Source organism: Neohortaea acidophila (assembly GCF_010093505.1).
Source record: "Neohortaea acidophila strain CBS 113389 unplaced genomic scaffold BDY17scaffold_2, whole genome shotgun sequence".
Taxonomy (NCBI): domain Eukaryota; kingdom Fungi; phylum Ascomycota; class Dothideomycetes; order Mycosphaerellales; family Teratosphaeriaceae; genus Neohortaea; species Neohortaea acidophila.
The window spans coordinates 1,524,190-1,551,111 of NW_022985511.1; the positions used below are offsets into that span (position 1 = coordinate 1,524,190).

The 26,922-nt window shown below is 57.4% G+C and overlaps 13 protein-coding genes across 13 annotated transcripts; 4 read left to right on the top strand and 9 right to left on the bottom strand.

Annotated features, from left to right (window-relative positions):
- Nucleotides 1-114: 114 nt before the first annotated feature.
- On the top strand, nucleotides 115-2,553 carry BDY17DRAFT_308057 (uncharacterized protein; the record flags this gene model as incomplete). The annotated part of the gene is made up of 1 exon (XM_033735166.1): nucleotides 115-2,553. The coding sequence occupies one exon, from the start codon at nucleotides 115-117 to the stop codon at nucleotides 2,551-2,553; it is 2,439 nt and encodes an 812-aa protein (XP_033593197.1).
- Nucleotides 2,554-2,745: 192 nt separating this feature from the next.
- BDY17DRAFT_82789 (uncharacterized protein) lies at nucleotides 2,746-3,769 on the bottom strand. The gene is made up of 2 exons (XM_033738745.1): nucleotides 2,880-3,769; nucleotides 2,746-2,813 (listed from the first exon to the last, which is right to left on the bottom strand). The coding sequence occupies exon 1, from the start codon at nucleotides 3,658-3,660 to the stop codon at nucleotides 3,004-3,006; it is 657 nt and encodes a 218-aa protein (XP_033593198.1). The 5' UTR covers nucleotides 3,661-3,769; the 3' UTR covers nucleotides 2,746-2,813; nucleotides 2,880-3,003.
- Nucleotides 3,523-4,447, bottom strand: BDY17DRAFT_291814 (uncharacterized protein). Its single transcript, XM_033732722.1, has one exon. The coding sequence runs from the start codon at nucleotides 4,396-4,398 to the stop codon at nucleotides 3,880-3,882; it is 519 nt and encodes a 172-aa protein (XP_033593199.1). The 5' UTR covers nucleotides 4,399-4,447; the 3' UTR covers nucleotides 3,523-3,879.
- A 1,143-nt stretch (nucleotides 4,448-5,590) lies between these two features.
- Nucleotides 5,591-7,081, bottom strand: BDY17DRAFT_276571 (Alpha/Beta hydrolase protein). Its single transcript, XM_033731995.1, has one exon. The coding sequence runs from the start codon at nucleotides 6,854-6,856 to the stop codon at nucleotides 5,831-5,833; it is 1,026 nt and encodes a 341-aa protein (XP_033593200.1). The 5' UTR covers nucleotides 6,857-7,081; the 3' UTR covers nucleotides 5,591-5,830.
- Nucleotides 7,082-7,083: 2 nt separating this feature from the next.
- BDY17DRAFT_82785 (fungal-specific transcription factor domain-containing protein) lies at nucleotides 7,084-10,278 on the bottom strand. Its single transcript, XM_033738744.1, has 2 exons — nucleotides 8,207-10,278; nucleotides 7,084-8,148 (listed from the first exon to the last, which is right to left on the bottom strand). The coding sequence occupies exons 1-2, from the start codon at nucleotides 10,186-10,188 to the stop codon at nucleotides 7,182-7,184; spliced, it is 2,949 nt and encodes a 982-aa protein (XP_033593201.1). The 5' UTR covers nucleotides 10,189-10,278; the 3' UTR covers nucleotides 7,084-7,181.
- Nucleotides 10,279-10,896: 618 nt separating this feature from the next.
- On the bottom strand, nucleotides 10,897-11,742 carry BDY17DRAFT_242938 (uncharacterized protein; the record flags this gene model as incomplete). The annotated part of the gene is made up of 1 exon (XM_033730394.1): nucleotides 10,897-11,742. A coding segment is annotated over one exon (846 nt), but the record flags the coding sequence as incomplete, so codon positions are not given.
- Nucleotides 11,743-12,145: 403 nt separating this feature from the next.
- Nucleotides 12,146-13,856, bottom strand: BDY17DRAFT_291820 (ATP-dependent RNA helicase-like protein dbp8). Its single transcript, XM_033732723.1, has one exon. The coding sequence runs from the start codon at nucleotides 13,837-13,839 to the stop codon at nucleotides 12,289-12,291; it is 1,551 nt and encodes a 516-aa protein (XP_033593203.1). The 5' UTR covers nucleotides 13,840-13,856; the 3' UTR covers nucleotides 12,146-12,288.
- A 133-nt stretch (nucleotides 13,857-13,989) lies between these two features.
- On the top strand, nucleotides 13,990-14,941 carry BDY17DRAFT_291821 (ClpP/crotonase-like domain-containing protein). Its single transcript, XM_033732724.1, has 2 exons — nucleotides 13,990-14,296; nucleotides 14,355-14,941. The coding sequence occupies exons 1-2, from the start codon at nucleotides 14,075-14,077 to the stop codon at nucleotides 14,877-14,879; spliced, it is 747 nt and encodes a 248-aa protein (XP_033593204.1). The 5' UTR covers nucleotides 13,990-14,074; the 3' UTR covers nucleotides 14,880-14,941.
- On the bottom strand, nucleotides 14,942-17,201 carry BDY17DRAFT_276583 (acyl-CoA dehydrogenase/oxidase; the record flags this gene model as incomplete). The annotated part of the gene is made up of 3 exons (XM_033731996.1): nucleotides 16,673-17,201; nucleotides 16,302-16,614; nucleotides 14,942-16,250 (listed from the first exon to the last, which is right to left on the bottom strand). Exons 1-3 carry the CDS (start codon nucleotides 17,116-17,118, stop codon nucleotides 14,943-14,945), a joined length of 2,067 nt encoding a protein of 688 aa, XP_033593205.1. The 5' UTR covers nucleotides 17,119-17,201.
- A 312-nt stretch (nucleotides 17,202-17,513) lies between these two features.
- BDY17DRAFT_308065 (uncharacterized protein) lies at nucleotides 17,514-19,256 on the top strand (the record flags this gene model as incomplete). The annotated part of the gene is made up of 1 exon (XM_033735167.1): nucleotides 17,514-19,256. One exon carries the CDS (start codon nucleotides 17,514-17,516, stop codon nucleotides 19,254-19,256), a length of 1,743 nt encoding a protein of 580 aa, XP_033593206.1.
- A 253-nt stretch (nucleotides 19,257-19,509) lies between these two features.
- Nucleotides 19,510-20,265, bottom strand: BDY17DRAFT_308066 (uncharacterized protein; the record flags this gene model as incomplete). Its single annotated transcript, XM_033735168.1, has 1 exon — nucleotides 19,510-20,265. The coding sequence occupies one exon, from the start codon at nucleotides 20,263-20,265 to the stop codon at nucleotides 19,510-19,512; it is 756 nt and encodes a 251-aa protein (XP_033593207.1).
- A 278-nt stretch (nucleotides 20,266-20,543) lies between these two features.
- BDY17DRAFT_83154 (Nnf1-domain-containing protein) lies at nucleotides 20,544-21,348 on the top strand. The gene is made up of 2 exons (XM_033738747.1): nucleotides 20,544-20,953; nucleotides 21,015-21,348. The coding sequence occupies exons 1-2, from the start codon at nucleotides 20,583-20,585 to the stop codon at nucleotides 21,304-21,306; spliced, it is 663 nt and encodes a 220-aa protein (XP_033593208.1). The 5' UTR covers nucleotides 20,544-20,582; the 3' UTR covers nucleotides 21,307-21,348.
- A 41-nt stretch (nucleotides 21,349-21,389) lies between these two features.
- Nucleotides 21,390-26,849, bottom strand: BDY17DRAFT_343505 (P-loop containing nucleoside triphosphate hydrolase protein; the record flags this gene model as incomplete). Its single annotated transcript, XM_033738043.1, has 4 exons — nucleotides 26,712-26,849; nucleotides 26,365-26,649; nucleotides 26,269-26,305; nucleotides 21,390-25,566 (listed from the first exon to the last, which is right to left on the bottom strand). The coding sequence occupies exons 1-4, from the start codon at nucleotides 26,794-26,796 to the stop codon at nucleotides 21,390-21,392; spliced, it is 4,584 nt and encodes a 1,527-aa protein (XP_033593209.1). The 5' UTR covers nucleotides 26,797-26,849.
- Nucleotides 26,850-26,922: the final 73 nt, after the last annotated feature.

Genomic DNA, 26,922 nt, shown 5'->3' on the forward strand with positions numbered 1-26,922 from the left:
AGCATTCCCTCCACTAGCCAATCGTAGCTTTTCCGTTCGCGTTTCTCGACACCACCCGCGACTCATCATCGTGCTCTCACCAGAACGTCACACTCAACTGACAACACACCCATCATGGCGCGGGTCAGCGCTCGTATCCGCAACCGCAACTCATCCACTCCCAAGCGCGTCTCTCTCTCTCACGATGCTGCATCACGCACTCCGCGTACAGCGCCAGTCAAGCTCCAAGCACTGCGAGAGTATGAGGAGATGCCCGGTGCCTTTCCTGGATCTTCCTCGCCGCCAGCTGTCGACGTAAACAAGCAGGTCACCACGGTGTCGGTCAAGTTCGATGCGTCTACCCCGAAGAACAATACCCCGATCAAGCCTGCCGAAGAGGAAATGCACCCACGGCAACACCAGCAGTCGACAGCTAAGCCTCTGGAAGAAGCTCGATGGCTGGGCTTCTCCAACATGCATCCAAACACTGAGCCACCCAAGCAGGCCAGTAAAATCGCCATCCTGCAAGGCACTCCAAGCAAGCCATCCAAGTCTGGTCATACCCTAGGCTCACCCAAGATTCGATTCACTTTTGGGCGAGAGCACTCGCTTGAACTCAGCCCGGAAGCGAAGCAGTTCATGGACCAGAAGCGTGAGGAGGCGCTCAAGATCCGCGAGCAGATGATTGCGAACGGGGAGGGGCCGAAGGATGTGGCCGAACTCAAGGCGCGCAAGATTGCCACGCCCAAGGGCAAGAAGGGCCGATTCAGCGAGGTGCATTTGGAGCACTTCAAAAAGCTGGAGTCTATCGCTGGCCACGCCTCCTCCTTCCGCACCGCGCCAAAGCATGCAGATGCCGCCGCAAGCGAAGCCGCATCCAATACCAGACCCCTGCAATCTCAATCGATCCCTCAAGAGCCACCCAAGTCTTTGAAGCGCAGTCCGTCCAAAGCCGAGCTAGATGAATCGGATCGAAGGCCAATGGGCATCTCACAGTCCAAGCTTCCGACATCCTCGGCGAAGGTCGCCAACAGCCATGCTTTAGCTGGTCCCTCCAAGACCCAGCTCACTCAGGCTTCCCCAGAGTCATCGTCTCCATCCAAGCGCGTCAAGCGAAGCGAAGACGAGCACGTGTCCACTAGCAGCAAGCCAGCGGCCAAAAACCAATCGCTGTTACCGCCGGACGCCGGATCAGCCACTCCAAGCAGAGCCCATGCGAAGCCTCAAATCCCGTCGGAAGTCTTCACATTCGATTCACCAACACAGGCGTCGGTAGCCCGCGCGGCAAGCATCAAGGCGGCAAAAACCACCAAGATCCCGGCTCCTGGACTTCCCACACCTTCCAAGGTGGAGAAGGGCGAGCTCACAGGGCGTAAACCCGAGCCGACAACGCCATTGCTGGCTCGCACCCCATCCAAAGTATCAGTGTTCGGCAAGCCGGCGTCTCAAGGACCTAAGGGCTTCATGAGTCCTCTGCTCCTGCGCACACCCATGAAAGCGACCCCGAACAAAGGCCCGCAAGAGAAAGCGAACGAAGATAACGTAGCGGCGGCGAAGCCCCAGGAGACGCCGCTACTAGCTCGCACGCCGCTCAAGGGTGCCATGTCGAACCCGGCGGAGGCCGAGGTGCAAGTTGCAAAAGCCGCATCGTCTATTCCCCTGCTCTCCCGTTCGCCAGCCAAGATAGGGGTGTCGACGAGCGACGCAAGCGGGCAAATCGAACAGATGCGAGATGGGGTGAAGCACGGTAGCGCGCTGATGAACCGATTTCATTTGCTGCGATCTTCTCCGATGAAGTCTATCCTACGATCGCCACAGCGTTTGTACTCCAATGATCCCGCCAAGGTTGCGGCTGGCACTCATCTCGCATCGCCGGCGGGCATGTCTGGCGCGAAGGACAAGCCAACGCCCGCGTCAGTCAAGGCGGCCGAGAAGCACGTGGAATTTAGCTCCTCGACCAAGGCCGGCTACGAGCGTGGACGGGCTGGGAAGAGCAGTACATCGTCGAAGAGCTCGACCCCGACACCCGACGTATCATCCGCATCGCGCAACTCGGCCGTGGATACTGCTACTTTGTACCCCGTCCTACCCACGAGCGACGCCGAGCAAACGATCACCCCGCAGAAGCGTCGCCAAACAGCAGGCCCGGGCGACTTCACCTTCACCACTCACGGCAGCGGTATTATTTTTGGGCGATCTCCAAATGCTCCAGCATCCGCTGCGGCGCTCAAGATCCCCTCCACCATCCGTCACATTTCGTCGGAAGCTCCTTCCCCAGCTCCAGCGACGGGCAGCAAGAAGCGCAAATTCGAGTTTGAGAACGAGCAAGCCGTGGAGGAGGAGATGGTGCATCATCTATCGGACAAGGAGAATGGGGGCGAGGAGGAAGAGGCGCGTCCAGCGAAGCGTGCCAGGGTCAATGCGCCTGCGCAGCCCGCTGTCAAGCCGGCCGTCAGGCGTCCCACGCTAGGGGTGAAGCCGAAGAAGAGCGTGAGAGATGGAAAGGACAAGAAACCGACGACGATTAGCATGGCCAGGCTGAATGCGCTCGCCCAGCCGAAGCGGAAGGTCTGAACGTCTTCTGCACGCGAGGGGGAAGAAGTCCGAGGGTTGGGTGATTGTTTGCCACGGGAAGCATTGATTGCAGTGGTGTTACTGAGCTGGGAAGATCGAGGGACGCTTGATGATTGACGACGATTCCGGGACGTTTGAGTTGCTTGCTTTCGTGGATTGGCGTGTGGCGATCTCCTCTGCAGGGCCGTGGGCGCGCGAGGTTGTGGCCACATTGCACGATGTCCTTTAGCGTGGAGTTGCGGGTGACGATTCGCGGAGAGCTGTATGATAGCGAAGTAAGGTTAGCAGGAGCAGCGTGTCATGCCGTAACGATAGTCTATACCTACCCGACCGGCTTGCATCATGAGGTGATGATTGCCATCAGACTGCAGGTCGCGTGCTTTGGCACAGTCCGCGTCAGGATGGTTGGTTTCTGCGACCAGCGCCTTCAGTGGGGAGAGATGAACATTGTCATCCACCGCTCAACAGAAGCCGGCGGGCCCGCGCATGCCAATGTGCTTCATCAGCATCCATGTGCCCTGCTTGCGCTCCCACGAGAGCACGGCGACGGCCTCCCGCTCTAAGCCATGCGCCAGGCCGGTGATGAGGTACCAGAGATAGACGGTGGCGCGGCCGCGACTCTCGTCGACTTCGGAGGAGGTGTTGTAAATCTCGACGTGAAAGTCCAGCTGCTCGGCGAGGTGCTTGCCGAGGAAGCGATGGTGGTCGGCGGCGTTGGTGGCGCGGGGCAGGGCGTCGTGCTTGTTGCGGAAGTCGGGGGACTGGTGGAGTTTGAGCAGCGGATGCTCGGGGTCTTTGAGGTTGAGGCAGATGTTGAGCACCTGCGAGGAGAGGCTTTCGAGAAACTCGCCGGAGGAGTGCTTGCGGGCGGAGGGCGGGGTTGGGGATCTGGTGGAGGGCACTTCGGAGCTCACGACGCTTGGCGTGGTGACGGGCGAGGCTGCGGCGGTGAGGGAGAAGGGCGAGGCTGCAGCTGCAGTCGCCGCCGCCATTGTGCCGGGACTGGGGGCGGAGGCGGTGGCCATGGCGAGGCTGGGGAGGGCACCCGAAGGCTTTGAGCTGGATGGAACAGGTGTGTAGATGAGAGAGGGCAGGTGGCCGGGTCATATAGCCCTCGACTCAAGGGCCACGACGATGGAGGGGAGTGGAGATGCGTGAGGCGAAGAGAAACAGCCGGGTGGGGGTGGTGGTTGGTGGAATGACATGAGGTGAACTTACCAGAAAGTGGTAATGGGTGGGGATGAATGAGGGCAGCGTCCGATGGGCTGGAACGCAGCCCTGACGCTCCAGGGCAGGAGCTTCGGCCGTGGAGAAGCAAAGGAGAAGTTAGACGGTCGGAGGAGGTAGGGATGCGGGGGGAGGGCGCGCGCGGTTTGCCCTGCGTTGCATCGCCGCGTGGAGGGCAGGCAGGCAGGGCGAGGGCAGGCTGGTGCACGTCAAACGGTTGGCCGCGTGCCACGCATGCTCCCGAGAAGTATAAAACGAAAGGATGGGCCCTGGGTCGTCGGCCGCCAATGGGCTTTGGAGGGTGGGGAGAGAGGGCTGATAATCAGGGCAAGTCTGACGAGGCAGAGGTTGGCGAGGTTGCATCGCCTTCGGAATCTCCCATTTTCCACAGCTTTGCCGAGCAAGGTAGGGCACGCTGAATGGATACCTCTGGTAGGCATGATGCTCGTCGTCAATGGTCGGTCGCCCTTCACCCATCGTCGCCTCCAGATTGCGGGCCTTGCATCGCCGCTGGGTAGAAGGCGTTACGGTTGTGTTGATGTATGGCTGCGATTCACAAGCTCCAAGCTCCTTGAATGCTAAGCCGCGGTCACGTGCGCGCGTGCTAAAATGAGTCATATGCCGACATCAATGGGCGGTGCACAGCAGCGTCCCCTTCAAAAGACGCCCCTCTCGCCCGCCCCTCCCTCTCCTTTCCCTTTTCCTTCTCACCTCTTGCGACTTCCGCGACAGACGAAGTTGCAAGAAACGATCAATTCCCCCTCCGGCTTCTCCCGTTTCCCCCCGGCCTCCACCTGAGGCCACTCCCAACTTGCCGTTATGGCCCACACCGCTGCCCCCGCCGCCTTCGTCCCGAGACGTCGTGCCACCTCTCTCCCAGCCCTGTCTGGACGACTTTGTTAATTGCGATTTCCTTGATTACACCGCATTCCTCTTTCCCTCTCCCGATCCCGCCTTGTTTGGCGAGGATGCGTCGCAACATGTCGCTTCCGCGGACGTGCCGCTGAACGCCTCGCATCTCGAGCAGTCTTGGGACTCTATTACAACCACGGATCCTCTAAGTCACGCTGACGACGATATCCTCGCCCATCTTTACACCAGCACCCTTTCATCTACCTCAACTCCTGGCGCGAGTGCTTCAGGAACTCAGGCAACTACGATTCCTATTGCATCCACTTCCACCTCGCCTCCATCCTCTTCGTCATCATCCTCGAGGAAACGAGGTGCAGCCGCGCTATCCGATTCCTCTCTCACCCCACCCCGCATCGACTCCCCTCAGGACTCGGATCAGGTGGTGAAGCGACAGAAGAACACCGAGGCCGCTCGAAGGTACCGACAGCGCAAGGTGGATCGTCTAACCGAATTGGAGGACGCGTTGGCGGAGATGAAGAAGGAGCGTGACGAGTTGAAGATGCAACTCGCCCGGTCGCAGGCCGAGACGGATGTGTGGAGGCGAATGGCCGGGAAGTGAGAGCCATGTCTTGCGATTGGATTGTTGTCTCTACCTTTTTTTTATTCTCCAGCTCAGCCCTTGCGGGTGGGTCTGGTTTGTTTTTTGTCGAGACCAAAGTCAGCATGTTTTTCAGATCAGACGAGTTTTGCATGTGCAATGCGTATTTTCCCATGTCGATTCAGATGAATTCGGTAAGGTAAAATGTAGCTCACAGAATCGTCGATTCTCGTTTCGGCGAGTGAAGATGGTTTGCTTTCATCATGTAATGGGGCCCGCAGATGGCTGGGAGGAGGGGGGAGATTTGCCTTACCTCGTCGGAACGCATCCATTGGTCTCATCGTGAACGTGTGGTGGAATATTGCACAAGGTCTACGCGTGCGGAATCGCTTCTTCACGCGGCTATTTATGGATATGGCTCTCGGAATGCTCATTATGACAATCAAATGTGCGCCGCCCGTATATCCCCCAGATGCATCGAGTGCCGTGAGCCGATATGAGCCATCCTCGCTCATAGATCCTGCTTTCGGCATGGCAGCCTCCGTTGGAGCCGCTCCACACACCCAAACACGGGGAGGGAATAGTAAGATCACCCCCACATCATGATTTGGGAAGGGCTTCCGTCTTCGCTATCCTATCGGTGATGATCCTCTTGAACTCCGGCCGGATCTCAAACGGCGCAACATGGCCAATGCCCTCTTTGAACACCTTCGTGACCCCGCTTTCCTCGCCGCCGAGCTCACGGAGTAACATCTCCCCGTGGATGAAATTGATCATGTTGTCTTTCGTGCCGTGGAAGACCAGGATGCGGTCCCTGCCGACCACGTCGCCGAGCTGCTTCAATTGCGCGGCCGACTTGTGGTGGAAGCCGGCGGCATAGAGCTGGCAGAGGAAGCCTTGGCGAGTCATGACGCCGGGCGTAAGTCGTTTGCTGATGTCCCCGGCGGCAAATCGATCGCCGTTGGTGGGGAAGGGCTGGACGGTGTATTCGGTCTCGTCGGGCCTGGCGAGCCACTCGGCGGAATAGCAGTCTGCTTTGACGCGCGCCATCTGCGCATCCAGACCCTTCGGGATGAGCAGGTTGATGCGGTTCCGCACATTCTCCAGAAAGGGCAAGGTGCGCACGATGCGAGGCGCGGTGGAGATGAGATTCAAGCTGCAGATCCGCTGCGGAATGAGCAGGCCCAGCTCCTGCGCAATCATGCCGCCCATGCTGATGCCCACCACGTGCACGCTCCTCGCCTCCGTCCAGCCCACGTGGTCCAGCAGTTCAATGGCATCCCGCGCCATCTCCGAGGTGGTGTAGCGCAGCAGCGGCTTGTCGCTCTCGCCCATGCCTCGATTGTCGAAGATCAGGCAAGTGTACTCGTCGGCCTGCGTGTGGCCAAAGTCCTTGGTCTGACGCTGCCACGTCTTCATAAACCCGCCGAGTCCCATGATCCAGAGGATCTTCTTGGGTCCATGGCCGTGGATTTCGTAGCCCAGCTTCAACGGACCGCCTCGACCGGCGGCAACGTCGATTTTCTCACGTTTGTTTGCCTCGAGCGGCCAGTGCACGTGGGCGTACTCCGGGTGAGCCTGGATCTCCGCCGCGCTGAGTTGTCGAGATCCGTCTCCCTTCGACATGGCCGGCAAATAGTACACGCTCCCGTACTCCTAGTGAAATACACGGATCTTCCTGGAATGCTCTGCTGCGAGTGTTGCGCGACGATCAACGGTTGAAGTTGACTGACGTCCTGTTAACCTGCCTGGGGGAGTGGACCGTGCGCGAGCATCCGCACTTGGCCCCTCCGTGCCTTTACTCCTACAAGGTACAGGCAAGCCTTGTCTTGTGTGGAAGCACAGCGGACGGCTATCAGAGGAGTTTGCTCAGCTACAGCGACATTGTATTAGGCAGATTTGCTCTGCATATGCCCTCAAACCCCCCTCCCACCCGAACCCGGTCCATGCCCTACTGCATATGCTGCTGTTGGCCCCCGATGGAATCCTGAACGCCCGTGTCTCCCATGCCATACACATCAAACATCGGGCCCGGAGTGAAGCTCCCCAGCCCTAAGCCCTCCGCCCAATCCCACTCCAAGGTCATCGGCATCTGCCACAGATCCTGTGGCACGAATGGCTGCTGGAAACTACCCGTCCCGTTCAGAATGTCGGGCGACTGCTCAAAGCCTGTGGAGGGGTCCATGCCAGAGAGAGTAGGTCCGTTGTTGAATCCATTCGATGCGTTTGGCCCGAAAGCGCCTCCCATGACGCCAGGTTGGGTGGTGTACGTACCGGTACCGAAGTCCTGCTGCGGGAGTGATGCGTTGGGCATGCCCGGTGCAGACGGGTGCCACTGGTTGGGGCTCCTCGACTGGCCGCGCGGATGAGTCTGCTGGCCACCTTCCACGCTGAGACTGTGGCCGTGCTGAGGCGTCTGATACTCCGGCCCGTGTCCTCCAACTGGACTGGCGGCCCAGCTCGCAGGGCTTTCGCCTGTTGCGCTACCATTCTGACTGAAGCGCAGGCTCGGCGTTTGGACCGGCCGCCTGTAGTTTGCTTGCGTCTCCACCTGGATCTGCTCCAGACTCTTGCCCTCTTCCAGGCCTCTTTCGACCACCTCGTCATTGCTGGCCGCCCTGTGCTTTGCCGCCGCAGCCTTCTCCCGTTCCGTGGGCTTCCGCTTACCTCGCCCGCCGCGCATTTCGCTTTCGGCTTTGTCGAGGACCACGCGTGCGATACGCTCAAACTCGCTGCACACGGATAACATGCGCTTGACGTTGCCGTTGGACTCGACAATGTCGCGCTCGAGCATGGTGAGGAAAGAGCAGACGCTGCTCATCAGCTTCAAGTCTCCTCTCGCGCGCGCGTCCTGCGGGTTCTGTAATATATTCGCAAATAGTGTCACGAGTGCTGACACCGGGTAATACAGGATTAACCTGGTTGAAGAGGATTAGCACGTCGCCTGGGATGACAATCACGAGGTCAGAGACTTACCAAACACATGCATAATCGCCTTGCGGAATGTAGCGGATTAATCCTATGCTCGTCCGCGCTGCATTCACGCACAAGGCGGCAGACATGAAGACCCTCGGGTTCAGCGGTCGCGCGTTCAAGCCTTGTATAGCGTACTCGCTCAATCTGCTGGTCCAGTAGCCGTGGTGGACGCTCATACGATGGATGGTGGTCAGGCAGTTGTAATACGCGAAATGCAACACGACCACATGCAGGATGAGTGGGGTGTGTGCGGCGTTGATTTCGTGCTCCGGCCGGAAGTCCAAGGGGATGCTTTCCTTCCACTCCTCCAGCTGAGCATCCAATTCGCCAATGGTGTTCAGGAGCTCTCCGTCAGTCTGTCGGGAGGCCTTCACGGAGTACAGCTGTTTATACACCCGGCTTTGAATCTGCGAAAATGTGCACATCAGCCGGAAGAGATTCATGGTTTTTTTGCCGTCAATCTCCTTGGCCAATGGTATGTTGCCCACGCAGTCGGTGGGGTCTTCGGAGGGGAGCTCCACGTTCATGTCATCGTCATCCTGCGAGGGCGGACGGCCGGAGCGAAGACAAATGTCCTTATCGAGGAGGTATGCGATCCAGAACACGCGTTTACGTTGTTCATTTTCGACGGCGTTCAAGTTGAAGCCTGCTCCGCGCTTGTGCAAGCCAATGCTATGAGCCAGGCGGATTGCGGCAGCAACGAGGAAGAAGGATGGCTGGGGATTGGGAGTGCCCTGCAGGAACATTGCCATTCCCAGCAAAGCTTGGACGGACAAGAGATCGGTGTTGCGCACCGTAAGCTCGGTCATGACTGCCATGGCGTTTTTGAGATAGCCCCAGGCATGATCGTCTTCCTCCTGCCCAACGACGTTCGACATGACTCGCAAGCGGTGCGCGATGGCCAACGCGACATTCAGCGACGCCCACCACCCGCTGGAATCAAAGGGCTCGAGGCTGTAGTGCCGGTCGACCAGATGCATGAATGTCGGCTCATGAAAGAGGGGAAACATGCAATTGAAGTTCTCAAAGTAGTCCCTCAGCAGAGCGTAGCATTCCTGCCGGCTCGGCAGAGGCTTGAAGACGCGTCGTTCGAAAAGATCGTTGAAGACTTCCGGGCGCCAGTGGTCCCAGCCAGATTTGTCTTCGACGGCAGCATCGGCAATCATTCGTTGGAAGGAAGCGTCGCCCGTCTTCTCGTTCACCCACTGGATGCCCTTGGGACTAAAGATGGAGAAGCCGGAGGAGCTGCCGATGTAGCGGGTCTCGCCGACATTGTTGGTGATGAGACTGCACATTTGATCGGCAAGGCCATCGTCGTTGGTGGTGTTGTCCTGTTTGAACGGGTTCTCCGGCGGCGTTATCGTCTTTTCGTCCGACTTTGATTTGCTTGCGCCGTCGTTCGGCCGTGAGTTTGGCCGGTTTCCTATTTGAGGCGAACTTTGGTTTGGCGTGGGATTATTGCTCGCTCTCGCGGCGCCGACCGGCGGACTTGCACGGGTGGCGGAGGGCGGGTTGCTTTGTCGCTCCGCCAATATTCGCTTCTCCAACATGCCCAGATCCGTCTTGCCACCGTCGTCTTCCCCCAGCAAGCCGGTCATCTTGAGCAAAGACTCCATGCGGCCCAGCCGATTCTCCAAGCCCTCAATGTACTTTGCCCCCTTGGGCGGCGCACGCTTCTTCTCCTGGGGCGTGAAGATGCACTCGGTCTTGTAGTTCTCGCAGTGGCCGCACTTGGGCATCTTGCCATCGCATTTGATCTTCTTTTTACGGCAGGCGTCGCACGCGCGGGCGATGCGTCGTCGCTTGGGTTCCCGCCCGTCCACCGCCGTCCCGGCGTCATCATCGTCATCCGCGGCATCATCGCCGTAGTCGTACTGGCCCTCGGGCTGGTACCACTGCGCACTCTGCTGCGAGGGGGAGTCGTAGACGGTCTGCGGGCGACCGCCGTGCTCGTCGGCAAACATGGCCGATGGAGGATTCATCACCGATGGGGCCGGGGGCAGACGGTGGTGGCGCTCAGGCGCATGCGCAGAGGGTGCGTGGGGCGGAGAGTTGATGGATGGGGTTGCATTGGAGGCTCTGTGAGGGCAAGACGAGGTGCGGGCCTCGCAAGTTGATGGGTTTGGGGTTGTTGGAGAGGATTGACTGCTACAGCTGCAACGATGACTGCTGCTTCCGTCCTTCGCGATGCTCGGAATCGTTCTAGGCCCGTCATCCGGTCCCGCGCTTTGTCAGCGGCCAGAAAGTGTAAATGTATAGTATGTACAGCCCCCCGCCAAGCCTCTCTCGGAGCTGCATCCCTACCGTACACTGATGGACCAAAGGATAGATCAGAGGATATCCTTGGCGCGACTAGGAATGCGAAGATGCTCTTCGAGTCTCTGCTGAATTACGAGTGTCGGTTGCCCACAATGTGGCCCCCGGAAAGTCAATTTACTCATGGCCTCATCCCATCACTCTGTTCATCCTTCGGCGGCTCATCCTCACAGACACTCAAGTAATCCACGCCCGGCCGTGGATCTCCTGGTACACATGCAGCTAGTAAGCAATGCAAACACGCCCGGCCTTCTTCACGCGCCTGGCTCGCCGTTCTCAAACGCCTTGTTCTGTCTGCCAATCGACACCACCACCCAGACATAAGTCACTGTGAAAATGTCAGCTTCTTCGCATCGGCCATGACGGATGGAACGCATTGTCGAACCTCCCGCCCAGACGGCAATGTAAGTGAACAGCACTCCAAGGCTGAGTCCAAACGCATAGTGGAAGTCGAGCGTCCAAATGACCGCCGACACACACCCGATATAAACGCAGACGCCCAACTCCCACCACAGCGTCAGATGCACAAACATGCGTCGAAACTGCGCGCTCGCCTCATACCGTTCGTTGAAGCGAATGCGGAACTCGCGGTCTTGCAGCCCGTCCACCGCCATGAAGTCTTCGGCCGCGTAGTAGATGAAGGGTCGAAGCTCCGTGCCTCGAGGCTGGGAGTTGATACCGATGGGAAGCTTGAAGTTGAACGGATGTAGCGTCGTGAACACCATGAGAAGCCCCAGGAAGCCCATGATGAATGAAGGGGAGTAGAGGTAGAGTTTGGGAATGACCAGCGAGCTGCCCACGATGAAGGGGATCAAGGCCACGATCAAGGCCACCCCGTAAACCCAAGACGTGGCATCCAGCTCCCATTTGTTCCTCGACAACAGCGGCGCGCACTGGTCCCGGCGATAGATAAGCCGCCACACCCTGGCAACCAAGATCCAGAGCTCTCCAACGCCAAACGACGCTATGGCCGATCCGAGGATGCTTTTGTCGAACTCCGGGCGGCGCACAGGACAGACTTCTCCACGGGTGTGGAAAGGCGCGCACTCCCTCTCCCATTGCGGTTTGTGCGAGTCGTACCAGGTGTAGTAGATGATGCAAGGGACGACTAGATCAAATAGTATGATCATAGGCAGGCCAAGCGTGATTCCCAGATGCTCCAGCGGATGCGACTTCTTGTTGGCGAGCTTGGTATGTACATGCTTCAGTGCCGGAAGGCTGGCGGCGACGGATTTCTCGGTCGGGGCGGCGGAAGGATCTCGCAAGATGCCCGGGCGGCTTACACCTTCAGCTCCGTCGTCGTCGCTGGAACCTGGGGAGCTGTTTTGAGGCGACAGCTGCCGGGCCTCGAGCGATTCTTGTGGCTCCAGAGCCTCCACAGCTGTAGTGCTCAATGGGTTGTGTTCGGCGCCCTGCGCATCCCCCGGCCTCGGATCTGGTCGTTCCATTCGAGCCTGGATATTATTGTTGGCGACAAGAGCCGTCGCTGGTGGGGAAAAGGCATGAGTGATTAATGCCTCATATAGGTATCGACGAAAATACGGCGGATGTGGTCGGATGTCCGCGGGAAAAGACAGTTTGGGATCGCTTACATCACGACCTCACCCTGTGGATCCCACGTCCGCAACTCAACCTCGTCTTAGGGCGTGTAGATACCATTCGTACAAATCACAACAGTGGCTTATGGTTCGCCGGTTGGGCATGTTCAGACATTTTGACGACGAGATTCAGACTGTAGGTCACATTGCTAAGGTGCGAGGCAATCGTCACCGCGCCTTCATCTTCTTCATGCCGCGCACCCGTTTTCCCTTCACGTCCCTCCCTTCCTCGAGATTCAGCATCGCCTCTCTCTTCTTCTCTCCCACCAGATTGAGCGCGTCCCTGACAACTCTGCCTTCCACACTGACCCGATCCTCGGCGTACTCTGCCATCTCACCACCCACGCGCGCCTCTATAGCATGGACCAGTTCCACGTCGCGTTGCCCGACCAGACTGATTGCTAACCCTTTCCGCCCAGCTCGCGCCGTACGCCCGACACGGTGTATGTAGTCATCGGGATTGCGGGGGAGGTCGTAGTTGATGACCACGCCCACTTCGGGAATATCGAGACCACGGGCGGCAACGTCGGTGGCGACGAGGATTCTTGCTGCGCGAGCACGGAAGCGGGCGAGGTTCGAGGTGCGTTGCTGATTTTCCAGTCCGGAGTGGAGTGCCGTGACTCTGTGTTCGAGTAGACGAAGCATGTATTCCAGCAAAGTAGCGGTAGACGTGCGGTTGCAGAAGATGATGATGTTCTTGTCCTCGTTTGCGGGAGTCAACAGGAGGACATGCAGATACTTCTCCTTGTGAACGACATTCACCAGCTGGTAGGTTTGTGTGAGAGTTTTGGGCACGGCCAAGTCTTCCGTGTCGACCTCGCACACGAAGACGGGAGGCCGACCGGGACCGCGCGGCATGTCCTTGAGAGCGCGCACCTCGGGGGTGACAGTGGCGGTGAAGAGACATGTTTGTCGATGGGTTGGCGCAGGCATGACGGATAGACAAGTCTCCAAGTCATCAAGCATGCTTCCTTTGCCACTAGCGAGCAGCCGGTCGGCTTCGTCGAAGACGACGAACTTGACCCGGCGCAGCCCACATATGGTGTCCTCGCCAGACGTTTCCACGTGCGCAGCGAGTCGTCCGGGGGTCGCCACGACGATATGAGGTCGTTTGCTGAGATCGAGGGCCTGCGCTCTCATATCTCCTCCGCCGGTGATGAGGGCGCATCGCAGACCCTGCCTCGTGCCGAGTGCTTCAATCTGCTCGTAGATTTGCAGAGCCAATTCTCGAGTAGGCGTCATGACCACAGCAAAGACGCCACTCGGCTCTCGCGCCCATTGCTGCAGGATGGGGACAGTGAAAGCGACCGTCTTGCCCGAGCCCGTGCGTGAGCCACCGATGCAGTCGCTCCCGGCCACGATCTGAGGAATGCAGCCCTTCTGGATGCGCGTGGGGTAACGGATGGACATGTGGGATAGCGATGTGACTAGCCATGGATCGACTCCCAGCTTGGCAAAAGTCGTCTGCTCATCCTCATCTGTGGAGGCGAGGATAGTAGCTGGCGCACCGTTGGGGTTTGATGGAGGAGGAGGCAGTCCATTTTGCGGGTTTGCCTTGGCCTTGATTCGAGAGACGGTGTTGGTGGGAACGTTCACCTCCGCTGCGTGGCCGTCCCCGCCAGGGTTCGGCGAGTTTTCCTGCGGATTGCTGGAGATGTCATCATCGTCATGTTCGTCGTCGGGAAGCGATAGCCTCCTCCTTTTCGTGGGTCGATCCATAGTGAGATGTTGTCGACGTCGAGAGAGATGCTGCACTCACAAATTCTTTCCAGCAAATGCAGCCTGAGGCGTCGAAATTAAAAAGCGGGTCCGTCGCGGCTTCACAGCCTCGGCCCGATGTCGCTATCCTCCACCTCACCACCACCTCACCAGACATCACCATCCGCAGACATCCTGCTACAAGGCATTGACAGTCACGACATCCCAACAATCAAACCACTCAACGACCGAAACCATGTCCCAGGACAAAAAGAGCATCATCAACGACCCCGACCTGGCGCTGGACCGCTATGGCAACATCTTCGTCATCACCATGCGCAAGGCGCCCGAGAACCGCCTGAACACCAAGTACGCCCGCAAAATCATCCGAACCTTTCACAAGGTCCGCGACCTGCTCGGCTCCTCGAGTGAAGGAGCAGTCATCACCCAGGGCAACGACACCAAGTTTTGGTGTACCGTGAGTGATTAATCACAATAGACGAAGCCCCATTTACTTACATCATACGCCATTGCAGGGCCTCGAACTGGACGAAACAGACACAAACCCTTACGCAAATGCCGAAGGCTTCTTCCCCTTGCTGGCCACTATCGTGTCCTTCCCATTCCCCACAATCGCCCTCATCACCGGCCACACGTTTGGCGGCGCGTGTCCCTTCGCCCTGAGCCATGATTACCGAGTAATGAACAGCAAGCGCGGCTTCTTCTGCATGCCTCCCGTTGACTTAGGCCTGCATTTCCCCGGCATAGGCTCCTTGCCTCGGCTGAAACTGCATCCGCAGATTGCGCGCAAGATGTTGCTCGAAGCACATCGGTGGACCGGAGAGGCGGCGTTGAAGGACGGCATTGTCGACGCCATCGCCGAGCCGGACAAGATGTTCGATGTGGCCATGGAGCTGGCGCGCAAGTGGGCTCCCAAGGCGAAGATGGATGTCTATGGCGTGCTGCGAAGCGAGCTCTACGGCGAAGCGAACAGGCATTTCCGCGACGTTGCCTACAATTACTCGCAACGACCACAGCCAGCTGCCAAAGCAAAGATATGAGGCCAAAAGGTTTGAGATCATGATCAAATGGGGGACGTATATCTATCTTCGTACATGCGAGTGCTACAGTTTCGCCAAAATCGAATCGATGTTCTCCCCACTTCCCTTCACAATCTCCTCCTCCTTGTAGTAGGGATTGAACGTGATTTCGTTCAACGGATTCAGCCGGTGCGCCCGATTGAACAAATCCTCGTAGACCTTGCCATCATATCGCCCAAGCGCACTATCGAGCAGGAAATCCGGAATCTTCCACGAATCCACCAGGCGCACGGCGTGGGGGCGGACTTGCGCCATGAGCTCCTGGATCTTCGCCGGAATCTTGTCAAGATCATCGTCAGACACCGCCTTGGCGCGAGAGAAGTCTCGGGCTTCGCTGTCCATGGTATAGAAGGCGAAGAGACGGAACAGTGTACGGAGGTGAGCATGCAGCGTGGAGGAGACGGCGGAGTCTTTCTGCTGCAGAGCATTGTAGAAGTTCTGCACCAGGATGGACTGGGATTCCGAGTGGCTGACTCGCCGAAGCTGGATCAGCAACGAGTTCCAGCTTTGCTTCTGCTCGTTGCGTGCAACGTGCGCGCGGTACGTTTGGTCTCGTGATCGTCGGCGGAAGGCTTCTACGATATCCTCGTCGCGGTCAAAGACCCGGAGCTGGCTGGGTTTGTAGCCGTTCTTTTCGTCGAGGTATTGTCGGCAATGCCCTTCGATCTCGTCTTGCGGCTTGCCTTTCCGATCCACCGCCGCTTGCATGCGTTTGATGAGGAAGCTGGCCGTCTGCTGCGTAATCATCCAATTGTCGCCCTCGACGGTGGGCTTGGACAGATAATCATTGTTGAGTTGAATGAAACCACTCGGCCCGCCGAAGCCATGGCCGCCCATTGCCCGTCGACACGTCTCGATGCTGTTGGCCGCAAGTTCCGTACACAGACTCTTCAACCCTGAGGATTGAGCGTGCAGGACGGCGAGGCGGCCGAAATTGCCTTGGTTGATCTCCTCTCGCGTGTTCCAGTACAAGCTCTGCATCGCCTCGCCGGTATAGTGAAGTGCGAAGGCGGTGGCGAGGAGGGGTAGGATGCGGATTTGGACGGTGGGATAATCGAGCACGCACAGCTCCGGCGCTTTGGCATCTTTGCTGTCCCGATCTTGGAATTGCCGTCGGACACATGTGTAGCGTACGGCGATGGTGACGGCGCGAGCGATGATGAGTCGTGCGTGCATGATGATGGTCGCCCGCACGTACGTGAGGCTGCCATAGACAACAGCGGGATTTGCAGGCTTGGTGTATTCGGAGGTGTTGGGATCGACTCGGGAGTAGCGTGACAGCATGGCGGAGTGTGGTACTCGATGGCGGTCGAAGAGCATATATCCATTGTCCTACAATCGTTAGAAACCCCTGCTCTCGGTTGCCATCTCGAGGAGACTTACCATTGGAGCATAGCCATATTTGGGACCAATGTCACCGACCGCGATGCCGTCGAGGGGCTTGTGTGTTTTCATGTCGCGGATCTGGACGACAAAGGTGTGCGGCCCTCTGCTGGTGTACTCACCGGGGCTACCTTCTTTGGGCAGCATGAGCTGCGCCATGACGATGGCATGGTTGGCCGTTCTACCCATCGTCCCGTTCCACCATTTGCTCGCGGTCAAGGTCGGGCTGTGTATGATGAACTCTTTGGCCTTGGGGTCCCAGAAGGCTTGACACTCCAAACCACGCACATTACTGCCATGGCCAAGCTCGGTCCTGAAAAGACACATCAGCATCGTCTCGGTCCTTCGGAAAAGATGGAAGCAACACTTACTGAGCATAACATCCAATGACTTCCATGGCATCAATCTTGGGCGACCAGTACGCGCGTTGCTCGTCATTGGCTTGCTCGCGGACAGTCGTGATGAACATAGCATAGTGGACCATGTAGGGCGTCACGTCGTCGCAGAGATACACCGCCATTTCATGATCCTTCGCATCCCATCCATACTGGTCGGAATACCTCCTCAACTTCTTCCCCCGCGCCAGGCCGAGCTTGAATCGGTCCGGACGAGACAGGTTGAATTGCTTGGTCTTGTTGAACAGAGGGTCCTTCTCCACGATGCGCAGCATGCGTTCCTGTCGGCCGAGAAAGTCGTCGTTGGACAAGAGGTGCTTTGCGAGTTCATCCACGGGTACGTCGGATTGGCCGCGCTCTTGCGCCAGAACGGTCGTTCCATCGGGAGCCGCTGGCTTGAGGCGATCGGTGAAGTCGGGCATTGTGGTTATGTCTTTCAAAGGCCGTCTCGCGTACTGTCACACGCACTTAGTGATGTAGCATTGGAAAGATATCAAATGCTTCCGCTGCGAGGGAATGGAAACATCGAAGACGCCGTTCCGTACGACATCCTCGGCCCCCGCAGCCCGACTTCGGCCATAACCCGCCACCGCGACAGATCTCGGCAATAACAACCATTGACGCATATTTCGAACTGCACGCTGTAATCGACATTGGCACTACCGCTCAATTCATTGTCAAGGTCCGTGGTCGACAGAAACAGTCGACGACGCTCGTCAATTCGCAGACCCCGCCGCGCATATCACCTTGGACTATTCGTAGCGAGTACAGAATGCAAGACCGTCCATAAACATTGTCCGAGGCTGCAAACTACAAAATGAAAGACGACCGGACGACTTTCGTCCCCAGGCACGTGGGCCGCAACATCTTCCCAGGCTCGCCTTTCTTCAACCGCCTGCTCCGTTTCGCTCACGCTCTGCCCCCACGCATATGCGTCCGCGATGACAACCTGGGCAAGGAATTCACGCATATCCAACTCTTGTCCGACGTCCTGGCCTTTCGAGAAAAGGTATGGAACGACTTCCTCACCCCCGAAGTTCGCCGACAACTTGACAACCGGGAGGAGGTGTATTTCGCCATTCTCGCCGCCGGGGGCTATGAGTATACCGTTGCGACGGTCGCGGCGCTCGCAATGGGGGCCGCCATTGTTCCCATGACCGTCATGTTGCCGCCAGAGGAGGCACTGTACTTTGCCACCAAGTCCAAGGCGGCGTGTGTGATTTGCTCTGCTTCCGCGGAGAAGCTGGGCAGTGACCTCGAGCAGCTCGTCAGGAAAGGCGACCCGAACAGTACCTTCAGACACGTACCCGTGGCACCATACCTCGGGAATGCGCCGTTGCACCCCGGCGAGATCTTCATCTCCTCCGACCGCTACCTCCCAGAATCCGATCCGGGCGTGGTGATATTTACATCTGGAACGAGTGGTCCGCCCAAAGGCGCCGTGATGCGGCGAGGCTTCATCCACGACACGGCTCTCGCAGTGGCAGACCACTACTCATACGGGCCGGAAGATACCCTGCTCCATCTTCTTCCAGTGCACCACGCCACGGGTATTGGCATCAACTACTTTCCCTGTCTCATAAGCGGCTGCGTGATCGAATTCAACAGTGGCTCCTTCAGCGCCGAATGGACCTGGGAGCGGTGGAAGCGCGGCGGCATCACCATCTTCTCCGGCGTGCCGACCATCTACATGCGCATGATGCGATATTTCGAACAGAAGCTGGCCTCGCGATCGGACGTGGACGAATATATCCAGGGTGCACGCAACATCAAGGCTTGCCTGTGCGGCACGTCGGCCTTGCCGAAACCTATTGCTGACTTCTGGGCCAAGATATTGGGGAAGCGAATCACCCTACGCTACGGCGCCTCAGAGTTCGGCGCGGTGATCAAAGTGCGGCTCGGCGATGAGAACGTGCCGGATGGATCTGTGGGCACGCTGTTCGCGGGCTGCGATGTCAAGCTCCGCGACGAAGAGACGGGCGCGTATGGCGATCAAGGCGAAGTCGTGATACGATCACCCACGGGGGAGATGTTCGCAAAGTATCTGAATGATCCGGAGGCGACGAAAAAGGCCTTTACATCCGATGGGTACTACAGGTCGGGAGACATTGCCCGGAAAGAGGGGCCTTATTATTGGATCGAGGGCCGAGCATCAATCGACATCATCAAGTCCGGCGGATACAAAATCAGTGCTCTGGACATTGAGCGCGAGATCTTGGGTTTGGACTATGTTTCGGAGGTCATGGTGCTCGGCGTGGCCGACCTTGAGTTTGGCGAGAGAGTGGCGGCCGCGGTAGTCTTGAAGGCGCGAGGCGATCAGACGTCCAAGGAACCGGTGGAAGATCTTACAATTGACCGGCTGCGACAAGACCTTCGATCGCGACTTGCAGGGTACAAGATGCCGACGGTTTTGCGAGTCATGGACGAGGAGTTGCCCAAATCGGGGACGGGGAAGGTGGTGAAGAAGGTGCTGGGTCCTCAATTCTTTCCGAAGAACTACCTGGAGCTGAAGGAAGTACAAGCTTGGACGCCGCAAGAGAAAACAAAGGCCAAGCTGTAGACTCCGGCGGGATGAAGAAATTGAATGCTGCCGAGCGGAATCTCGATAGAGGCTCTTCGAGCTGTTGCATTTGAAGTAGACAATAAAGGCCCGTTGCCGCGAGACTGCTGCCGAGTCCTTCTGATCTTCATGAATCGACGCCGTTGACGATTTCTTGGCCATGGCGTAACGTCATCCTCATCCACCGTTCTTGAATCCCTTAGGCACACACGAGAGTCATCGCAGGTGTTGAACAGCCACCACTGCATACTCCTCAGCTGGCTGTTGCATATTTGGCCTTGCGTCGCTCCATTGCCTCTCGATCTGCTTGAGTCATCCAACCCGGATGGCCGCCCGCTGCCTGTGGGGTCCGTTCTCTCACTCCGCCTCCGCCTCGTCCTCCTCTACCAGGTCTTCCGCGTTGAGAGCTACCGCCCCTCTTTCTCACTCCACCATCGGCAGCCCCATCTCCACCGCGCTTCCGATCATTCGGGAGTGCTCTGTTGAGTAGACCGGGCAGAGCATCAGTGCCAAAGCGCTTCGCGCGCTCCAGTGCTTTGATCTCGTCATTGTCCTCTGGCAGCCCAAACTTGCGTGCGCGAGCCTTTCGCTTCTCAATCTCCTCATCAATGGTACGGTCGGCCAAGCCTGTAGCAAAGTCTCTCTCTTCTTTGACCGCTTCCTCCGCAGCGGGAGCAGGTGGGTCGACGGACAGGTCGTTTGTCTGGGCAGGGTCGATGGTGGCGACTTGGTTGGGAACAGCTTGTGGATTGCCGACTTCGCCCACACCGCCAGCGGCCAGCGCATCGGCGGCAGGTTGGGTGGTCGCGGCCTTTGCTGTCTCGGTTGCCGGTTCGTCGTCCCAGTCGATTTCATCATCCACGCCAGCTTTCTCGACTGCACCACCCGACGAAGCATCGTAGTCTTCCAGTCGCTTCACAAGCTCTGCTTTCTTGCCAGTATGAGCCAGACCGCGCTCTTTGCAGAGTGTTGCGAGCTCGTCATTCTTCTTTTTGGCGTAGTCGGCCATGTTGCTGTGCTTGTCGGAATCGAGATTCGCCTTCCAATCTCAGATCAGGATGACTGGGGTGAGGAAACCAGGATCAATGCTGAACCAACGTGTATTTGAAGCAATGGGGTGAGTGAGTTTGCAAGAGGAGGAATGTAAGCAAGTGAGGACAAACGAAAGAAGCGCGAACAGCTGGCGCGCGGATGAAGACGTGGAGCGTGAAACGATGGCGGGCCGGCCCGCCTCTTGTGTACCGCTAACCTCTTTCGGAAGCGCGTCTGTCACTTTCACTCCATCACGAACGACATCACTCGCTCACGCGTCCTTTACATCTCGACATGGCGGCCTCAGACGCAGCGGACGCTCCTCCAGCGCCATCGCGCTCTCCCTCACCACCCATCGCGCCCCCAATCGCCTCTGCGCCAGGACCACGTGCGACGGCCCTCCAAAAGCTTTACGCCGATGCGACAGCACACATCCTCAAGACTTGCAGCTATGCCAACTTTAGTGCTTGCTTTCCCACGATGGCGCGCGAAGCTTCCGACTCCCTCAAGCTGCTCCATCAAGATTTCACCGAAGGGCTTGGAGAATACTGGCGCACAAACTTCGAATCGATCCTGGACAACCGAAATGTCGTGGCGAGTTTGAACGAACTGGATAGTCTCATCGAGGATGCGAGACGGCGGAAGAAAGGCAGCGCTGGCGACGCGTCCGTACCGTGAGTTTGAGATTAACGGCGAACCGCTGAAGAGAGCCTGACAATCTTGCAGACCCCACACGCTTTCTGCACAACAATTATACCTCTCCCACCTTGCCCCTTCTCTCGCCGTATACTCCCAAGAGATGAAAGAGCGTCAGGATGCCGTGCAGGAGGACAACGTGGAGCTTTTGGGCCGAGTAATGCAGCAGCGAAAGGAGATCGAGGCGCTGATGAAAGGGCTGGAGGGAGTTGCTGCCGACCTCGATGCCAGCGTGACTGCATTAGATTCCGAGGCCGCAGATCTCGAGAGTTCGAGGGATGCGGTCAGAGATGTGGACACGGACATGCGGTTGACCGCTTGATGTTTTTGATGATACCCATGTAATTTTTACAAGCCGAAGTTTTGACTCCTGCTCTATGGCGTGCATGATCCAATCACTTCCCCTTATTTTCCGCCCTCTCGATCGCCAGTCCACTCTCCACCGCTCAACAAGTTCACCAGTGCTCCATTCCTCCTCAACAAGTCATCGAACCCGCCCTGCTCCACAACCCTTCCATTCTCCAACACCACCACACTCTCCGCAATCTCCATCATCTCCCGACTATGCGTGATAATGATGACCGTCATCCCTCCTCCGCTGACCTGATCTCTCTCTCGCACCAGTCTCTCGATCGTCAGTCGCACGAGCCCGGCCGACTCAACGTCCAGCGCCGACGTGGCTTCGTCCAGTATCAGGACAGCAGGCTTACGCACGAGCGCACGAGCAATGGCTACTCGCTGCGCTTGACCGCCTGAAAGTCCGATCCCGCCATCTCCAATGACCGTAGCGTAACCGTGAGGGAGGCTTTCGATGAAATCATGGATGCCAGCCAGTGCTGCTGCGGCGGAGATCTGCGCGGGATTGTTGTACGGCGAAGTCGATGGCAGCCCATAAGCGATATTCTCTGCTACTGTAGCTGGGAAAAGGGTCGGGGTTTGAGAGACAGGGACGATGAGAGAGCGAAGGGAAGATGTGTCGATGCGCTTAATGTTGCGGCCGGCCAGTACTAGGTCATTGGCCCGGGCAAAGCCAGCGGTGAAGTGTGGCTGAGTGGTGTAAAGGTTTAGCAGTAAGCTCGCGATGGTGGACTTCCCAGATCCCGATCCGCCGACAATCGCAGTACACGTGCCGGGGTGGATGTGCAAGCTTAGATGTTTGAGCACAGTCTGCTCGGCGCGCGACGGATAGCTGAATTGCAGATCGTTGAATGCAATATCCCCGACGGTGTGTATGCGCGTGTTGCCCATGTGCTCGTGTGAAGCCGTGGGCAGTTGAGCAAGTCGAAGCACTCGTGACGCCAGGTCCTTGGAAGCGGTGATCTGAGGAATGTACTCGAGGATGGCATTCAGGTTGGTGATGGCGAAGACAAGCAAGACGAAGACTTCGACAATGCTTTCGGCCGAGGCGCCCCTGGTTACAAGCCATGCGCCGACGTAGTAGATCATGGCGATGCTGAGGTTACCGGCAGAATCAGCAAGCCCGTAGAAGAAGCCGGCAAAGAAAGCTCTGCGAAAGCCGATCCGCAGCGCATAATCCGTGGCCTTGGTGTACTTGTCGATAAAGCGTTGTTCAAGAGTGAGAGCGCGCACAGTTTTGATGTTCGTGAACGTCTCGGTGAAGATTGCGGCCGCATCATCAGAAGCATCATTGCTCAACTTTTCCCACTTCTCGCTGACCACGCTGAACGCCTTCGTGACACCAAAGATGTACGGAGCCGTGGCGAGGGCGACAAGTGCCATCTTCCACTGTGCCAACATTGCCCAGATGACGGAGACGGTGCACATGAGAGCGGCAATCCAAACTAGTGCTGAGAAACGTCCAAGAAGGTTGCGCATCTCCTCAGCATTACGATCCAGGCAACCTGTCAGCCGAGAGACCGCATTTTCTTCTTCGTCGAAGAAGGCACGGGGTTGGTCGAGGATTTTCTTCATGGCTTGAGTGCGGATGCTGTCGATCCAGCATTGGCCAGCATATTCTAGTGAAAAGTGGAAGACGTATGTGCTGAATGCGTCAACGCAAGATATCCCCAGAATCACCATGGAGTAGATCAAGGACCTGTGGCTGTCTCCTCCCGGGATAGAGTACAACTTCAGCAACTTCGAGAGCACGAAGGAGAAGACGGGTGTGCTGACGGCGTGGATGCTTGCACCAATGAAGCCTGTAATCAGACATGCTCTCGCGCGCCAATCCACGTGTGGCCACAAGGTACTCAAGATCTGTCGCAGTGACTGTGTGCGAACGGATGGCTGTGCTGCGCAGGTATTCCTCTGCGTCTCTTTGGTACGATAATACGATTTCGCAGCAATGGCGTCAAGGTCAACGCGTTGCCTCTGTCGAGGTGAATCCGTCGTCATTCTGGAAGCGGCAGCCATTCTTCCGGTCCGTTGTACGAAGTTCTCAAGGGCATTCGACAGTCTCTTGCTGCTCCTTTTCGTCCCTGCATCGTTGATGAGGGCGAGCCCCTCTGTCTCAGTCCAATCGCCAGACGATGGAGCTGTGGGTGATATATCACCGGGGAGCGCCCACGGCGGCGAGCGCATCCAGGGCGAAGCAAGGGCGTTGTTGCGTAATCGCAGCCCTATCAACGGACTGCCCTCCTGGAATAGTGTCGGTAGCACAGACGATCTCTTACATTCGAAAGCTTCGAATTGAGCTTCCAGAGGGTCATACGCAGCGTAACTGACAGGTCTCGACGGCCGATTCTGAGTGAAGCCCTGCATCGTTGTGTAGTCGAGGCCATTCCTTTGTTGAAGGTCTTGTGGTGCTGTAATTGTTTCCGGCCCCTCCGTGAGGAAGCCTTGGAACGGTGTGTCTTTCAATCGCTCCATGTGTTTCCGATAGCCCTCCTGAACCAGACTGCCCTGCTCCAGTACGTACACATAGTCGTCCGATAGGATTTGCGATATGTCATGCGTAATAACGATGGTAGACTTGCCTCTCCGCCATTCTCGGATAGCGTCCATCATCAAGGCACGGCTGATGTGGTCCAGCGCACTTGTCGACTCGTCCAGAATGAGGATTGGGGTGTCCCTTATACGTGCTCTCGCCAAAGCTACCCGCTGGCGCTGCCCTCCAGACAAAGAGCTTCCTTTGTAGCCGACGAGCGTTTGCATGCCGTTCGGCAAGTCGTAGATCATCGATCTGAGTAATGCAAATTGTGCAGCCTCGTCCACCTGGACACTGGTCACACCGGCCTCTCGTTTGCCCAGGGCGATGTTCTGAAAAACAGTGTCGTTGAACAGCGAGCTGGTCTGCTCGACCAACGTTGTGTTATTGCGGAGCCAGCCCACTTCCAGCACATCCAGATCGTAGCCATCAAGGCTGACACGGCCGTGAGATGACAAGTAGAACCGCATCAGCAGCTGTCCCAGCGTACTCTTCCCCGACCCACTCCTACCCACGAGGAATGTCATCTCTCCGCCTGGGATGTATAGGGAGACGTTCTGCAGGGCTGGTTGCTCGGGTCGCGACGGGTAGGAGAAGGTCAGATTCTTGACTTCGATATCACCCCGACAGCTTGCAGGGACCAAGTTTCCCTCAACACGCCGATTTTCGTATTCGTATTGCATGTCAGCCATGACCGCGCGGAGCATCGAGCCTGCATTCCTGCCCTTCTCCAGAACGATGAGCTGAGGCAAGACGCTGTTGATGGCCTGGAAGGCGTTGATGGCTGACATGAATGTTGTGATGACGTCCGCTGTACTTGTCTCTCCTCTAGCGATCAAAATGCCGCCGTAATAAAACCCCTGAACGAACATCGACACGGATAGCAGCACCACCAGGCCGAGTTGCAAGGCATTTGAATGTGCGGCGCGGAAATACCACTGTGCAGCGCTGGAGATGGTTGTGGCATACTTCTTTTCCTCGACGTGCTGACCGTTGAAACACTTGACAGTTTCAATGGCGGAGAAAGCATTGGCGGCGTGCTTCTGCGCTTCGGTAAGGAGTTGGCTTTGTTGATCGAATGCCTTTTGCATACCCCTTCCAATCCAGACGGCGCCAAGAATGACAAGTGGTGTGGTAGAGAGCGTCACCAGGGTCAACTTCCAGGAAAGGACAACAGCCTGGATGAGTGATAGAAGGGCGGTGGATGCGGTACTCGCCAGCACTCCAAGGGGCTGTGAAGTAGCCAGCTGTAGTGCGCGGATCTGCGTTTGAAGACGGGGCAGTAGAGCGGCGATGCCATGCTTGCGCAGATCATACCATGCGATCTCTTTTTTCAGCAGACCATAGAACAGTCTGTCCCTGGCGCTCTTCGCCTGCAACTCACCAAACGAGACCCAGAGGGCGAGCTCGGCGTACAGCGCAATCCAGGACACGCCGGAGATGATGAGCAAGTACAAGACGTAGTTCTTCTCCTGCTGCATGAAGTCATGCTTTGTAAGTTGACCCGCTGCGTAGATCGTAAGTCTGTCGAAGACTCTTCCGGTAACGAAGGACTGCGCAGGCAGGACGGCACCGGAGATGATGGAAGCCAAAGCACCCGCCACAAGCACAGGTACATTTGCCCGAGTGGTGAAGAAGAAGAGGGCACGCCACGGCGCAGAGATGTCATCTTCTTTGTCGTCTGTCGATGTCTCGCTGTCAGGATGAGGTGGTTTGGGTGGATGTGAGCTTGCGTTATTGTTGGATTCAACACCGCCGCCTTCATCGGTGAAGACGACAGATCGCATTGCATGGCTTTCACGGGGGATGCCATGCGCAGGACGGGTTCGAGGGGCACGAGGGGCTGATTGATTTGTCGTGATGGAGAGATGGCTATCCTAGATAGGTACCGCAGGGGGGAGCTCCCGATCGAGTGAGGTTGAAGGGGTGCGAAGGTTGCCCTTTGTGGAAGTCCGAAAGGAGATGACGGAGGGAGGCGCTTAGTATTGTTCTCCCTCCCCATAAAGCGGTTTTCTCACATTCCTCCGACTTTTAACCCTTCTTCTCGCCCACCCTCCAACCATGTGTCCTCCAATAGTCCACATCTACCGCGATCTCGTGAAGAAGGGCCCGGACGGCGACCACCTAAGGCCCCTCACCCAAATCTGACCTCACCCTCTCCTGTCACCGGCGAGCTCGTCCGATCACGTCCTTCCTCACCGTCGCACCGGCGACCACATCACCAGCCTCGAGCAAGTGTCGCACCTTTGAGAGCCGGATCGTCGACAGCAGGGCACGCGGGTTTCATGATGATTTCCCAGCGCTCGCCTTCTCGGAAATCCAGTCGTTCAGACCTGCGCGATTTCTGCACCCTCATGAGTCGCTGAGCAGGTTCACATGTCTCGATTCTCCACTTACCGCGCAATCTCAATGGCGTAGAATTGCATCCGTACAGCTACAAGGGTCATCAGCAAGGCGAAGGTGTACATCGCAGAATAGAGCATAGCAACCTACCAAAGATTGTTTCCTTCTCACCATACTCCCAAGCCGGGTTGGCGCGAATGATGGTGCCAAAGTTGTAGTCCTCAATCTTGTTCTCGTATGCGTTGATAAACGTCCGCCACTTCTCCTTGCCGTCCTTGCTCTTCATCTCGTCCTCGTTGATCGTTGCTTTGAGGTCGAAGTCGGGGAATTCCTTGTTGAAGTGCTCGAGGATCTCGTCATCGCACTTGGTGAGGCGGAGCTTGGAGCCTGGGATCTTCTCCAGGATGGCCCAGTAGGTGTTCATGTGTTCGACGACTATCCCGGGTCTCATTAGCATCGCCATACGTCGGATTTGAAGCGCATGCACCACGGCTCACCTTTCACGGCGAACTGCTTCTCGATTTCCTCATAATTCGGCGCTTCATCCGGGTTGATGGGTCCGGCGGGGCTTGTCAACGACATGTTGATTCTATAGCACCGACTGCGCAGAGATGAGTTGTTCTTGTAGTTTTATGCGGAACGCCGTACGTCAATGGCAAAGAGTTGAAGGTCGCTCTTGGCGCGCGGGAGTAGCCGCCTGGCATTCAC

What these genes read in the sequence shown, in the direction of transcription:
- BDY17DRAFT_82789 (XM_033738745.1), bottom strand. Translation starts at nt 3,660, where the DNA reads ATGACCCGGCCACCTGCCCTCTCTCATCTACACACCTGTTCCATCCAG.
- BDY17DRAFT_291814 (XM_033732722.1), bottom strand. Translation starts at nt 4,398, where the DNA reads ATGACTCATTTTAGCACGCGCGCACGTGACCGCGGCTTAGCATTCAAG.
- BDY17DRAFT_276571 (XM_033731995.1), bottom strand. Translation starts at nt 6,856, where the DNA reads ATGTCGAAGGGAGACGGATCTCGACAACTCAGCGCGGCGGAGATCCAG.
- BDY17DRAFT_82785 (XM_033738744.1), bottom strand. Translation starts at nt 10,188, where the DNA reads ATGAATCCTCCATCGGCCATGTTTGCCGACGAGCACGGCGGTCGCCCG. An exon ending in GGCGATTATGCATGTGTTTG is followed by an intron (nt 8,149 to 8,206) that starts GTAAGTCTCTGA and finishes CTCTTCAACCAG; the next exon opens with GTTAATCCTGTATTACCCGG.
- BDY17DRAFT_291820 (XM_033732723.1), bottom strand. Translation starts at nt 13,839, where the DNA reads ATGGATCGACCCACGAAAAGGAGGAGGCTATCGCTTCCCGACGACGAA.
- BDY17DRAFT_291821 (XM_033732724.1), top strand. Translation starts at nt 14,075, where the DNA reads ATGTCCCAGGACAAAAAGAGCATCATCAACGACCCCGACCTGGCGCTG. An exon ending in ACACCAAGTTTTGGTGTACC is followed by an intron (nt 14,297 to 14,354) that starts GTGAGTGATTAA and finishes ACGCCATTGCAG; the next exon opens with GGCCTCGAACTGGACGAAAC.
- BDY17DRAFT_83154 (XM_033738747.1), top strand. Translation starts at nt 20,583, where the DNA reads ATGGCGGCCTCAGACGCAGCGGACGCTCCTCCAGCGCCATCGCGCTCT. An exon ending in AAAGGCAGCGCTGGCGACGC is followed by an intron (nt 20,954 to 21,014) that starts GTCCGTACCGTG and finishes ACAATCTTGCAG; the next exon opens with ACCCCACACGCTTTCTGCAC.